Genomic DNA, 12,809 nt, shown 5'->3' with positions numbered 1-12,809 from the left:
ATAAAAAATAAAAAAAATTCTTTCAATTTAAAATTGTTTTTCTCCGAAGGAAATTGAAATTGTTTCATTTCCCTTTCATTATTCTTGTTTCGTTCATAACTTAATTTTTCCATTATTCGTGTTTCTTAGTACTTGAGATGTGGAATCATAATTTGCTAGTTGACTTACATCAATGCCCACTGTTGTTTCTTTAAAGAAGTGCCGTCTTGAATAGAGCTGGTTACTTCTGAAGTCTTAACCAAATTTAGAAAACTGGTTCCGGTACAGCAAAATTATTTTTGACACTTTCAACTTTTTACTAAGCTTTTATATAGTGTATTTTTAACGCAACCTATAATTTTCATTGTAAACGAACATTTACTATGTTTGACCTTCTTTGAAAAATAAGTAAGAGTTAGCATAGCATATTTGTAAACATAGCTTTTATTTTTTTAATACATTTTCGTTAGAAGGTAAACAAATGTATGATTGAAATTAAATCGGATGAGTTTTTTTCTCTTATAAAGTATGAAGCAAACATGTTTTAGATTTTCTAATTAAATGTTTCTACTGATTTCAAAGTCTTTCTGAAGCTTTTTGTTAGATAAAACAAAAATCGTACTGTCAATGTTTTGAAATTCGTGATACTTTATTTCATATCTTCTCATTTGGAGTACACAAACGGTGGGATTCAGTATAATATATACATTTAAATTCGACTTTTTAAAAAAAGATGATTTTTTTACTTTTAAAATTTTATTGCAGAAAATTATAGAAAGATCGATCTAGTGACTAATATTTTTCTATTTAATCGCTATGTTTTTACTAATTGAAAATAATAACAAAGCATGATAATGTATTTAGTTTTTATTTTTTACTATTTTTGTTGAATAGTATTACTTATGTTTGATTGCAGTTTTTTTTTTCTTTTGAGTAACGCTGTAAAACGGAAGGTAATGTTATCATTTACTACTCTATTTCTAACATCTTTAAATCATTAAAAAATCAATAACATTCAATGCAAAACTTTTACTTCAATAATGTATGTACATCCTAAACAGAGTATATTCTTAATGTTAAGTTTAAGTAGGAAGGACTTTTTTATTGAATCATATTTCATGAATATTCAGCATTTATCTCAATTTAAATAATCATTCTAACAAAACTTTAAAATTAAATTTCCCGAGAAAGAGTGTATTACCACAATTTTATGAAAATGAACCGCTGCAGTAGAAATTTATACCCTTAAAAACTCAGCGATAATCACATAAAACGAATTCAATAAGTCTTCAAAAATTATTCCGCTAACAGCAGAGAGCGCAGCAGAACAAACTTCTAGGGAGTGAGAAAGAATAAACTTTCTCCTTAAAATAACCCATAATTAAAAATGAAATATCTGTGAGAACTTTTTCATGCTTGCCTAAATGTATTATTCATGAAATTGCGATCATTTTAATGTCTGATGAGCTCCCCTTGCTGTCACTTCTGCAGAGTTTTTTCTCGAAGTAGCTAAAACTGTAGAAAAGGCGATCTCAGATTGCGTTTTCAAATCATTTTTCTTCACCAGACTATATCAAATTAGTTTAGGAATATTTTAATTCGATGAAATTTAGCATTCATGCATAATGCATGAAGAGGACATTTTATTTGCGACTGTTTTTTTTTTTTTTGCTTTTGTCAGTAGTAGTCACGGCTGATTTTTTTTTTAAACAGCAGGATATTTCTAGGTTATGTGTTAAATATATAATGAAATCTAACCAGTTCCGTATAATACAGCAACAGTTTATTGAAACTTTAATTTCATAAAATATTTTGGAACATTTTAAGAACACAGTTTGAAGAAGACTATGTGGCTAACCTTTCTTTTTACAAATGAAACTTAAAAGTATTAATAAGAGCTAATGAAAAGTTGCAACTTATAACGCTAACCACGCAGATAAAAAATTACGACCTCGCTAATAGCAAATATTCGTTGGTATTCTTTCTGAACGAGTGGATGGTCAGAGAAAATTAATTTCAATAAAGCGGAAAGAAAATTATAATTAGTACAAATATAAAGTAAGAAACTTTTTCTGTATACATTTAAATCATGTTTTACAATATATTATATATATATATATATATATATATATATATATATATATATATATATATATATATATATATATATATATATATATATATATATATATATATATATATATATATATATATATATATATATATATATATATATATATATATATATATATATATATATATATATATATATATATGAACGCTCATGACGGCATCAACAATGAAACACGCGCCACGGCACGTTACTTTGATCATATGTTTTGGAAATGTTTAAAATGCAGGGAAATGTTTTATTGCGACAAGGCTGAACTGGATCCGGTGTTGCAACTGTTTTACTGGTAAGACTGTCATTTCAGGACAATGAAGAAACGAAAAAAAGTGATCATCAATGAGTGCTATGCACTGGAGTTTAGGGTTAATCCACTGAAGTTTGGATTAAAATTTCAACGATCAAAATATCACCAAACAGGCAATTGCTTCGTTCAAATAGGGAAGCAATATTCACCTGTCATACCTTAATGGGCGATTTTCTATTTTAAAAATAGGAATGGAATCAATGACAGCTTTTTATTTTACTAATAAAGCAACAAATTTGTTGAGTTTATGGATCAATTACTTGTGTTTGCCAACGTTAAGAATAAATATATATATATATATATAGATGTTTACTGCTAACAGGAAGCAAGAACGAGCTGATGTGTGCATCACATGACTTCCTTTTACTCTAATGTAACGAAAATAGTGCCGGAGTAAGCAAAGAAACCCTTTAAATATGTTCACCCCCAGTTTGTTGCGAACCGAAGCAAATAAAACGTTTTATAACGATAAATTTTCCCAATATTGGCAGTTTTAATGTGATTCAAAGGTTAACTCTCCAAATATGGCCAAATTGAAACCAGATTTTAAAAAAAATCCAAATTTGTCGCAGAGTTGGCAACAAAGCTTGCCGACTTAATGCTTGGAGATAAATCGCCAAGTATTTGCCAAATTATAACGCCATTTGAGTTTGCATTGAAATTAACAATGATTTCCCCCAAAAAAGGTGTAAAAGACCCCCTTTGGAACATCTGAATGTAACCAACAGGGGAGGTGCACAACTAGACCTAACTAGGAGTCTACGTACCAAATTTCAACTTTCTAGGACATACCATTTTTGAGTTATGCGAGATACATACGCACATACACACATTCGCATATACGCTCATACATACATGCGCACATACATACTTACATACGGACGTCACGAGAAAACTCGTTGTAATTAACTCGGGGATCCTCAAAACATGGATATTTCGGGTGTCTATTCGTTCTGAGGCAAATATCCACGTGTGGTCGGGTTGAAAAAAAAACAACTCAATATTCATTCGGGGGTGAGCAAAATGTTAATTAAGGCCGATTTTTGAGTGATTTTTTTTCGAAAAATCCAATACTTCATTTACTACGTAAAAGGAAGTAAAAAACTAAATAGGAAGCTAACTATCAACTAGTTTCTCAATGTTTCGGGACATTTTGTTTTTCCTTTTTACTTCCTTTTATAAAAAAGGAATTATGTATTCGCAAAAAAAATTTCACTCAAAAATCGACCATAATTTCCATTTTGCTCACCCCCGAATGAATGTTGAGGGGTTTTTTTTTAATTTTTGACCCGACCACACGTGCGTATATACCTAAGAAAAAATAGATGCCCGAAACATCCATTTCGACGATTCAAGGGTTAATTACAACAAATTTTCTCGTGACGTCTGTATGTATGTATGTATGTGCGTATGTACGTATGTATGTCGCATAACTCAAAAACGGTATGTCCTAGAAAGTTGAAATTTGGTACTTAGACTCCTAATGGGTATAGTTGTGAACCTTCTCTTTTTGTTACATTCGGGTGGTTCTAAATGGGTCTTTTGCACCTTCTTGGGGAAAAATCATTGTTAATTTCGATGCAAACACAAGTGGTGTTATAAGTTTTCGGACACTTGGCTATATATCACCAGTCTTTTGGTCGCCAAGTTATGTCACCAACTTGGCGACAAGTTAGGCGATTTTTTTCTTATTATGGTTTCAATTTGGCCACTGTTGGGGATATTTAGAGAGTTAACTGATGAATCACATTAAAATTCCCAATAATGGAGAAATAATATTAAATTGGTGTAAAAGAAAGGCATGTGATGCACACATCAGCTGGTTTTGTTACGGATTTTAAGACAATAAGGTTTGAATATCTCTCGTAAACACTAGTTCTGCAAATTATTTGATAATTTATAGTTAACTAATAACCCTAAACTGTAAAACATAGAAAAGTTAGTTATTTTTCTCCCTCCAAGTTATTCATCACTAAACCGATTGGAAGTTAATAAATTGTTATGTTAGAATAGGTATAGGATTTCCAAAAAATAGGACACATATTATGTCATTGTCCATATTTTTTTATTATTTATTTATTTATTTATTTTTATTTATTTATTTATTTATTTTTATTTATTTATTTATTTATTTTATTCATTTATTTATTTATTTATTTATTTATTTTTTGACTAATTAAGTTGAGAACTTTAGCTGTTTTCTTTGATTTTTATACTGGTGATGTTATTCAGAAAAATGATAAAGCAAAAAAAAAAAAAAAAAAAAAGCGATAAAAAACACTTGAATCAACATTCCATCAACGTCCAAATTAGGAAACTTCAGCAATTTTGCATTCTTGTCTTGTTAAAACCCTAAAATGACCTGTTTTTATTTTGTGTCCTTGTCATACATTTAATTTTGAAGCTACTCAAATTTCTTATTTAAATAAAGTAATTTGCAATTATTTAAAGACCAGTAATTACCAGAACCGAGGAAAATAAAGTAATCAAAAACAAGGAAAAAAATCCTCGATAAAATTACGCATAACATATTTTTCTTGTTTAAAAATGAAATAGCAGCGGCTTAATAAGGCGATCCATCAAATAAGTTCTTAAAAGAAGCAAGTTTTTTTAATGCCTCCAAGCAGAACTCCATTAAGCTACTAAGGATAAGCACTGAGTGTTGCAAAATGTTCGAAGAACTAAATAAGCTTCTTTAAAATTGTTATTGATTTTTTAATGACAATATCCCCACATGGGCTGTTGTTGTAAAATGCAAAAATACAACTTTTTTTCTTTTTTTTTTCCTTTCAAATTTTAAGTTGTAAACTTAGATTTATTTTCAGTTTTAAATTAATGCTTTTATTTTGTATTCATTGCACTTTATTAAAGGCAAATACATCATGAAGTACGTATTAATTTCCTACAGTTATTGCAAACCTAAATTGGCAGCGTCGTAATGCTATGATTAGTATCTGCTTAGCCTGCACAATGTTGTCAGGTTAGGTTTGCCCTAATTATAACTCCAGTCTGAAGATTAAAAAAAAAAGAAAAAAAAAGTTAGTTCAAATAACAACTGATTTCAAAAAGTAAAAAGTTAGATAATTTTTAATTAAAAAAAGTGTTTAATTTCAAGTGTTTATTAGTTTTAATAAACATTTATGTTGTAAAATGAATGACTGAAACCTCAAACAAAAAATTCATTAAAAAAGGAATCCCCCCCACATGGTCGCTTTCCCACTGAACTCTTCAAATGTTACAGATAAATTTTTATCGTATAAAATCTGTACAATTTTACAGAGCTAATATAGAACTATTAAATATGGGCCCAATACTACTTGATATTTCGTAAAATATACTACGTATTGTGAAATCTTCCGAACGGTGTGACCTTGCAAATGTTTGGATTTGTCTCCGTGTCCATTTTGTGGGAATGCGTTTGATGTGGAAACGACGCACGCCCGTGACTGGTGGGCGACAGCGTGTTTGGTGCGGATGAGTTTGGAGCCACACATGATGAGTAGGAGCAGACGGGATGGCACTGAACTGCCGGTTTACAAAATTGGCATGTCGAGTACCTGTTGACAGACAATGACCACCCGCTCCTCAATCTTGACCGCCAATGAACGCAAACATGGAGGAGGACTTTGATTTAAATGAGGCGCCAATTGACCCTCGAATCCGGGCTTGGTTTTCGGATGCATTCCATCCTTTTTCAAAACACGTGACGATGTTCCACCCAGTTAGAAATTTTAAGGGGCTTAGTTTACAGGCCCTTTCTCTTCGTGAGACTCTAGTAAAAAATCTGGCTTCGTCAGATCGCTTTAAGACTGGGAACTGTAATGTTGCGTTTTGCAGCATCTCCGAGTTCTGAAGAGATCGCGAGTAAGCCTTTTGATCCACACTACAGGCAACTGCGTTTGCCAATGTACAACGGTAACCCTTCAATGTACCTTTTACGTTTTTATCAATCATTTTCTTTTCCTTTTTTTTTTTTTTTTGTAAATATTTTTTTTTTGTTTAAAATTTAAAAAATTCTTAGTCAGTTATTTCAGTTGTGGTGTGTTTGATTAAAATCGCTCGGGACGTTTAAGCTGGTACTACTGTGGACTCAAGACGTCACAATATGACATTCTTTTCTCCCGGTTAAGTTAAAATTATTCCTAACTCAATTTTTCTTTACTTACGATGTCGAATTTTACTAGTGCAACATTTTTACGAAAAATTATCTACTACTTCAATATCATTGTTTTTCCAAAAAATAAATGTGACACTATTTGTCTTCTTGCCTGAGTTTTTAATGAAAGGTAGTATTAAGCACATTTTTGAGAAAAAGCAATTTCGCTTCTGAATGTGCTCCATTATTTTTTTAATTAAGTGAATTTGTTACTTAAGTTATGCTACATTGTGTTATTATTTATTAATTGCATTAGGTAAAATAAATAATAGGGCATAATGGCTTTATACAACGTAGCTGTAAAACATGCCATCGATAACAATGCGAAAAAACAAATGCTTAACAAATTAGTAACTTATGTGTGATATCTTAAACAATCTTTTTCGTCATTTTTTTTAATTTTTTTTCTTTTTAATGAAATATATGAAGCGCGCCACGTGCGGGACAAAGGGTTGACTTTTTGGGGGAATGGCATATTTATGGTTTTATTAAAGACTTTTTTTTGTCGCATATAATGTAACTTTTCCGATTTTTTTTAAGCCATGGTTTGCACACCGGCAGTTCTTTGTATTTCTATAAAAGTTTCAAAACGACTAAAAATATAAAAAAAAAATCTTAAATACTTTTTCTCTGGTTGTTATTTTCAAACTTCAGTTCCACTGAATAATATCGAAAATATATTTCAGTTTCAATACTTATGTTGATTACTTTCTGCATTTTTTTTTTTTGTAAGGAAATAAAACTAAATGAAACAACCTCATTGCACTCCGTTACATCGATATGCATTGATATCAAGTAAAACTTGTCACTTGAACAGCGACTGAAAACACAACAATATGAAACACGGAAAACCTTTCCAGAGGGGAACTTTTCAGCTGTCACGTCCAATTCTTGAATTGAGTCCTAGACGTTTATCGTTGTTCATATCGATTTGCCGTTACGTTTGACCTTTTACCCTCCAGTAATGGGGCAAGGTTGGATCTAGTGCACTCGTTCGATTTTAATAGCGTTATAGAACGATGAGTGAAAATTAGAGGAATTTTATAGCTATTTGACTTTTAACGGTATTCTTTTATTGCCAGTGATAAGACTTCCAGAAAAAGTTTCACAAATTTTTCCTTTATGAAGAGAAATTTAATTTTTTCTTTGATGTCATCTATTTTCTCACTTTCATGATCGAAATTATAAGCAGACTATGTAATAAAATTCTTGAAACACTCTTTCTTTTAGTATTTTTTTTAAAATCAATATGCACAATGAATGCGATATACAATAGTTTTTCTGTTATTTTTAATCTTATTTGAACTTACCAACACCTTTCTTTCTTTCTTTTTTTTTTTTGAATGATTGAAAATAATGAAAAACATGAATTTAATCAGACTTTACTATAGCTATATTTTTGAGATAAATTTATAGATACTTTTACATGGCTGTTGCCTCCCGCCCTGTCACTGGACAAGAGACGTCAGGGCAGAGAAATCTGACGCGATGGGGAGGTCCCGGATTCGAATCCCGGCTCGGGCATGGATTTACTTTCTCTCTCCTGTCCTTTTCCTTTCTTTGTGTGAATGTATTGTTATGAAATGAATGGTTACTTACCCTATTAACGTTTCTTTATAGAATGTGTGTACGATTGAAGTGGTGGACTCTAAACCAAATTACGGCACAGTTGGATTTTTGAAGCTGGGCACCCCAAATTGCCTGCCTAGCTAGCACTCAACAACAATAACAACAACTGACTGTTAAAGTCATTGTTTTTCTCTACTTCCTCTTGTTTTCTCTTATTGGTAAAGCGAATTACCTGAAAAATATAAGAGCAAATTTTGACATATATATGTAAAATATGTAGTTATGTATAACAGAAAGGGAACAAAATAGCTATGGCAGGGCTATAGCAGAAATAAAACCTGGAGAACATATTAATATGCGTCTATCAGTTACCAACAGTGGAATGCTGAACCCTAAAACATTTCTTCCAGTCTTAGTTTGACTATTACTTTAATACGATAGGTGCACCAACTGTGACCAACCAATTGCGTAACAAAAGCTCTATGGGCTCCAAGACAAATTATTTCTAAAAAATTATAAAAATACAGGTTTTAATAGTAGGTATTTTTTCTCTAAATGTGTTAATTTTCAAACTATAAATATAGATTATTAGATAACAAATATGTTTTTATACTGTGGCAGTAAAAACAAAAGAAATGTAAGAGAACTTTTAACGTAATAAGAAAAACACGTGCAAAGTGCAACCCGGAGGCAGGCTTTCATTGAAAAATGCTTCTAAATCCTGCTTGTATATCAGCACCTACAAGAGCTACTAGTATCGAATGTTTGCTCCACAGAAAGGATAATTTCTACTACCTTTTCTTTCTTTCTTCCTTCGTTTTTTTTTTTTAATTTTATTTCTTTAACTTTGCCACTTACACCCTTTTGCTTAAATTGTTTGATGAATACTATATGAATTCAACACAATAATGTGAAGTTAATGCCCATGACTATTTTAATATCCATAGGACGTCCTTTGCCCTCTGTCACGTGGTGGCGAAATGGTAAGGACCTGTTGGATGGAACCTTTGAACCAGACACGGACAAAGGAGTGGTCAGGAACGAGCTTTCTATTGAAAGTCTCAAACGAGACGATCTGCTCACAGAACTTACTTGCCAAGCTTCTAACACCAACCTCACATCACCTGCTGCTGCTTCTGTCAACCTTGATATAAACTGTAAGTATTCCAAAATCACCATCTGTGCTTCGTTGTGAATTATAAAATGATGCATAACATGCTGGTATTAAAGTGTTTTAAGTTTTAATGCTGATGTAATATTCCATGGATTGGCCAACATTTTTTTTGGATCTTAATTTCCTACAAAATGATGATGCCTGTTTTTGCTTTAGTGCTGGGTGACGCACACACAAAAAAGACATGATTTTCTAACAAGCCAACAAAACTAAGTAATGGAAGATTTTTTAATTTTTTGTTTTGAGTATTTGAAGCCTTAAAACTTTTTAGCTAAGAAAATTGATGAAATTATTTTTTTTTGTTATAAATTGAGTCCTTTCGATAGCGTCCTCTAGTACCAATGCATTTATAAAATCTGATTCTGCTGTTTAGAATCATCTTTGACCACTACAATATTTAAGCTGGGAGTGCGTGGATTTAATCTTGAATTTTCCGTTTTAACTCAACCAAAGCTCATTGCTGTAAAAATGAAAAAGTCCATAATTGTTTTTTAAATATCAAGTTTAAGTTTTAGTTACCTGGAATTCTAAATCAATTCTTTCATCAGTTCCTTTTTTCGGAATGTTAATTTTTTTGTGCCACCCTGCATTTGTCGCAAATAGAAATTCATCCCAACCTTAACGCATATAACTTAAATTTTGAAACAACTAGTAATTGTTCATTTATTTTTAAAAATCGGATCTTGGGAACTTATTTTAGTAATTTTTAAACAAAAAAAAAAAGTGTAAAACTTATAACAGATAAATAGACAATGTGAAATTTCATCTTATTTATGTGTTGAAAAGCCCAATGTAGTTGAATAAATAAAAGTATTCATGTACGCTCCTTGAAAGTGTTTTGCATTTTCCATTTTTACAAAACACTCACTGCATTTTCAATTTAATTCCAACATAGTATAGTGCAGTAGCTCTAAACCTTACTGGTTCTGCGCTTCTTTTTTAATATTGATGCCAGGCCGAGTTCCCTCACTTCCGTATGAGATTCAAAAGGATAGATAGAAATTGTGACTTTAAAAATAAGTCTGGTTATTAAATGAAAAAATAAAAGAATAAATTACACAAAATTTATTACTACTACTCATGAAGTTATTTAGAACATATTATTAGAACATATGAAGTAAAAGAACTGAAGGAATAACTATAAATTAATTTGTGGTAATTTAGGATCTAGGTGAAGAGAGGACTTAATACCAGTTGAGGAGTTTAATTTGAAAACGGATTTTATCCAGTCTTATACTTTTAAGGCAAAAACGAAAACACTAACTGTTAGATTTTCGAATTTCTCGCAATGTTTTGGTAGAATAATAAGTGACTATTGGCATAAGTCTAGTAATTTTTCCTCAATTTTTCCAGACCTAAACTGCCAATTGTATACTGAATACATTCCTGTTTGGTGTAAAACAGTGAATATAATACCTTTTCCAATAAAACACGCTTTGTCTTCATAGATAAACTTTATTAGATTGAAACAAAAATTTTAACTTTTTTTTAACTCTATTTTATTCCTTTCTATTTACTTTATTCTTTTCACTGAACATTTCAAACAGAAAGGACCTTCGATACAATAACGTATGACGAATAAAACCACCATAGGGGTTCAAATAACAACGTTGTATATATATAGCTACTTATAGATCACAATTTTTATCACAATTATCACGATTTTACAATCAATCATTTTTTATTCAAATTAATCACAATTTAATGGTAAAATTAATTGTTTAATATTACTTTAGTAATCACAATTTGAGGTCACGAGCTTGCCTAACTGATAACAGACTTGCAGAAGGCGTAAGGTGCTGCGATCTCTTAATACGGACGGGTATCACGCTGGATTAGAAATGCTCAGCCAGTGCTTCGCTCCACTATTACATTTGTGAACTACTTTTAAGTTAGAAGTGGCAAATTCAGATTTGGATACGAGCTCTTTTGATATGAAAGTGAATGAGAGGGTACCGGCAAATAAGGGATAAGTTCCACTTTGCTGTAAAAGACCTGGCGAAAAATTAGTGTATAGATATACACCATTTAGGTGGTAAAACCAATGTTTACGCATTTTTTAACAGTAGATATAAATCACCTCGAGAAGAAAGTAATGCATGGATCAAAAGGGCTTATATTAGAGACTCTGAAAAAAAAAAAAAAAAAAAAAAAAAAAAACTTTTTTTTTCAAAAAGTGGATATAATCCGTTTTGAAAGTAAACTTCTCAATTACTTTCATAACATAAATTTGCTCCACGTTTCAACCTTGTGCATTTAAAAAAAGTCGATAATGAAGAAAATAGTTTTATGTGACTACGAATTTCAGAAAATAATAGTTTGTTTCAGCTTTTAATATAATTTTTGTAAAACAGGCACGCCTCCCTTGAAATTATTCTACGTATTCCTACGGGGTGGGGGGGGGGGAGGAGGTGCTCCCAGGTTAAAAATTATTGATACATAGGGTGAGAGTTTAGTAATCGAATTTAAAAGAGGGTGCACACGTTAGAGAGAAGATGTTTTTATTGCATTTATTTATCTTATTGGTTTTATGTCTTTTATAAACGCTTTTGAATATTGACAAACCAAAGAACTCAAACATATAGTGCTTAGTTTGTTTGATATTAATTTCTTAATTTCTTTATATCATATAAATTTCTTTTGCGAAACATATGAAAATCAAAGATTTTTTCTTCAGATTGATATTTTGTTTCCAATGGATGCACATCTTTTTGAAGTTTCTAAAACCATTTTGAAAATAGTAGGAACTTTCAAGGAATTTAAACTGATTTTGCTATTTATCGAGACATTAGATTATAAAGGGATTATTTTAATACAACAAGCCAAACTGCCATTCTTTTTAGAGAAATTTGAGTACAATATATTCCTTCTTTTTATCTCTTAAGAAATCAGTTTTATATTTATGACATGTATCCAGAGCGCTCTATTGTCCTCTTTGTTCCAGTAAATCCTACAGACGTCCAAATCATTGTCCCCCAGGGAACCATTTCTGCTGGGGAAAGAATGGAAGTAGTGTGTCAGAGTAAAGGCTCTCGCCCACCAGCTAAAATCACTTGGTGGAAAGATGGAAAGGACTTGAAGCGATACGCGACAGAGGAAGTGGTAGAAGATGTCACCATCAGCAAGCTATTCATCATACCGTCGAGTGAAGACAACGATAAAATCTTAACCTGCAGAGCCGAGAACCCAGATAATGCCGATAGTGCCTTAGAAGATCAGTGGATTCTAAATGTTCACTGTGAGTCAGTTAATCACTCTTTATTCTGATATAATAGTTAGCGTGAAGTTTTTACTTTATGTTACGGAGTGTTTTTTTTTTTCCTTATGTTTCATTATTGATGAATTATTAGCCGCACTTTGGGATTGCAATATCGGACCAAATATGCAATACCGGTATTTGGTATTTTTAAAACGTGATACCGGAATACCGATATTAATACCGGTATCAGAAATTTCTCAAAAAAAAAGATCGAAAACAAACATATAGTTTCGTTGC

The 12,809-nt window shown here is 31.3% G+C and overlaps 1 protein-coding gene across 1 annotated transcript in view; it reads left to right on the top strand.

The window, feature by feature from the left end:
• Positions 1-12,809, top strand: part of LOC129216527 (hemicentin-2-like) — a 134,194-nt gene that overhangs the window by 74,773 nt on the left and 46,612 nt on the right. Inside the window, exons 5-6 of the mRNA XM_054850742.1 lie at positions 9,087-9,300; positions 12,199-12,551. Coding sequence (XP_054706717.1) covers positions 9,087-9,300; positions 12,199-12,551 — 567 coding nt within the window. The remainder of the gene's footprint in view (positions 1-9,086; positions 9,301-12,198; positions 12,552-12,809) is intronic.

This window comes from Uloborus diversus, chromosome 2 (genome assembly GCF_026930045.1).
Source record: "Uloborus diversus isolate 005 chromosome 2, Udiv.v.3.1, whole genome shotgun sequence".
Lineage (NCBI taxonomy): Eukaryota > Metazoa > Arthropoda > Arachnida > Araneae > Uloboridae > Uloborus > Uloborus diversus.
This window is presented reverse-complemented; position numbering and strand designations above follow the sequence as displayed.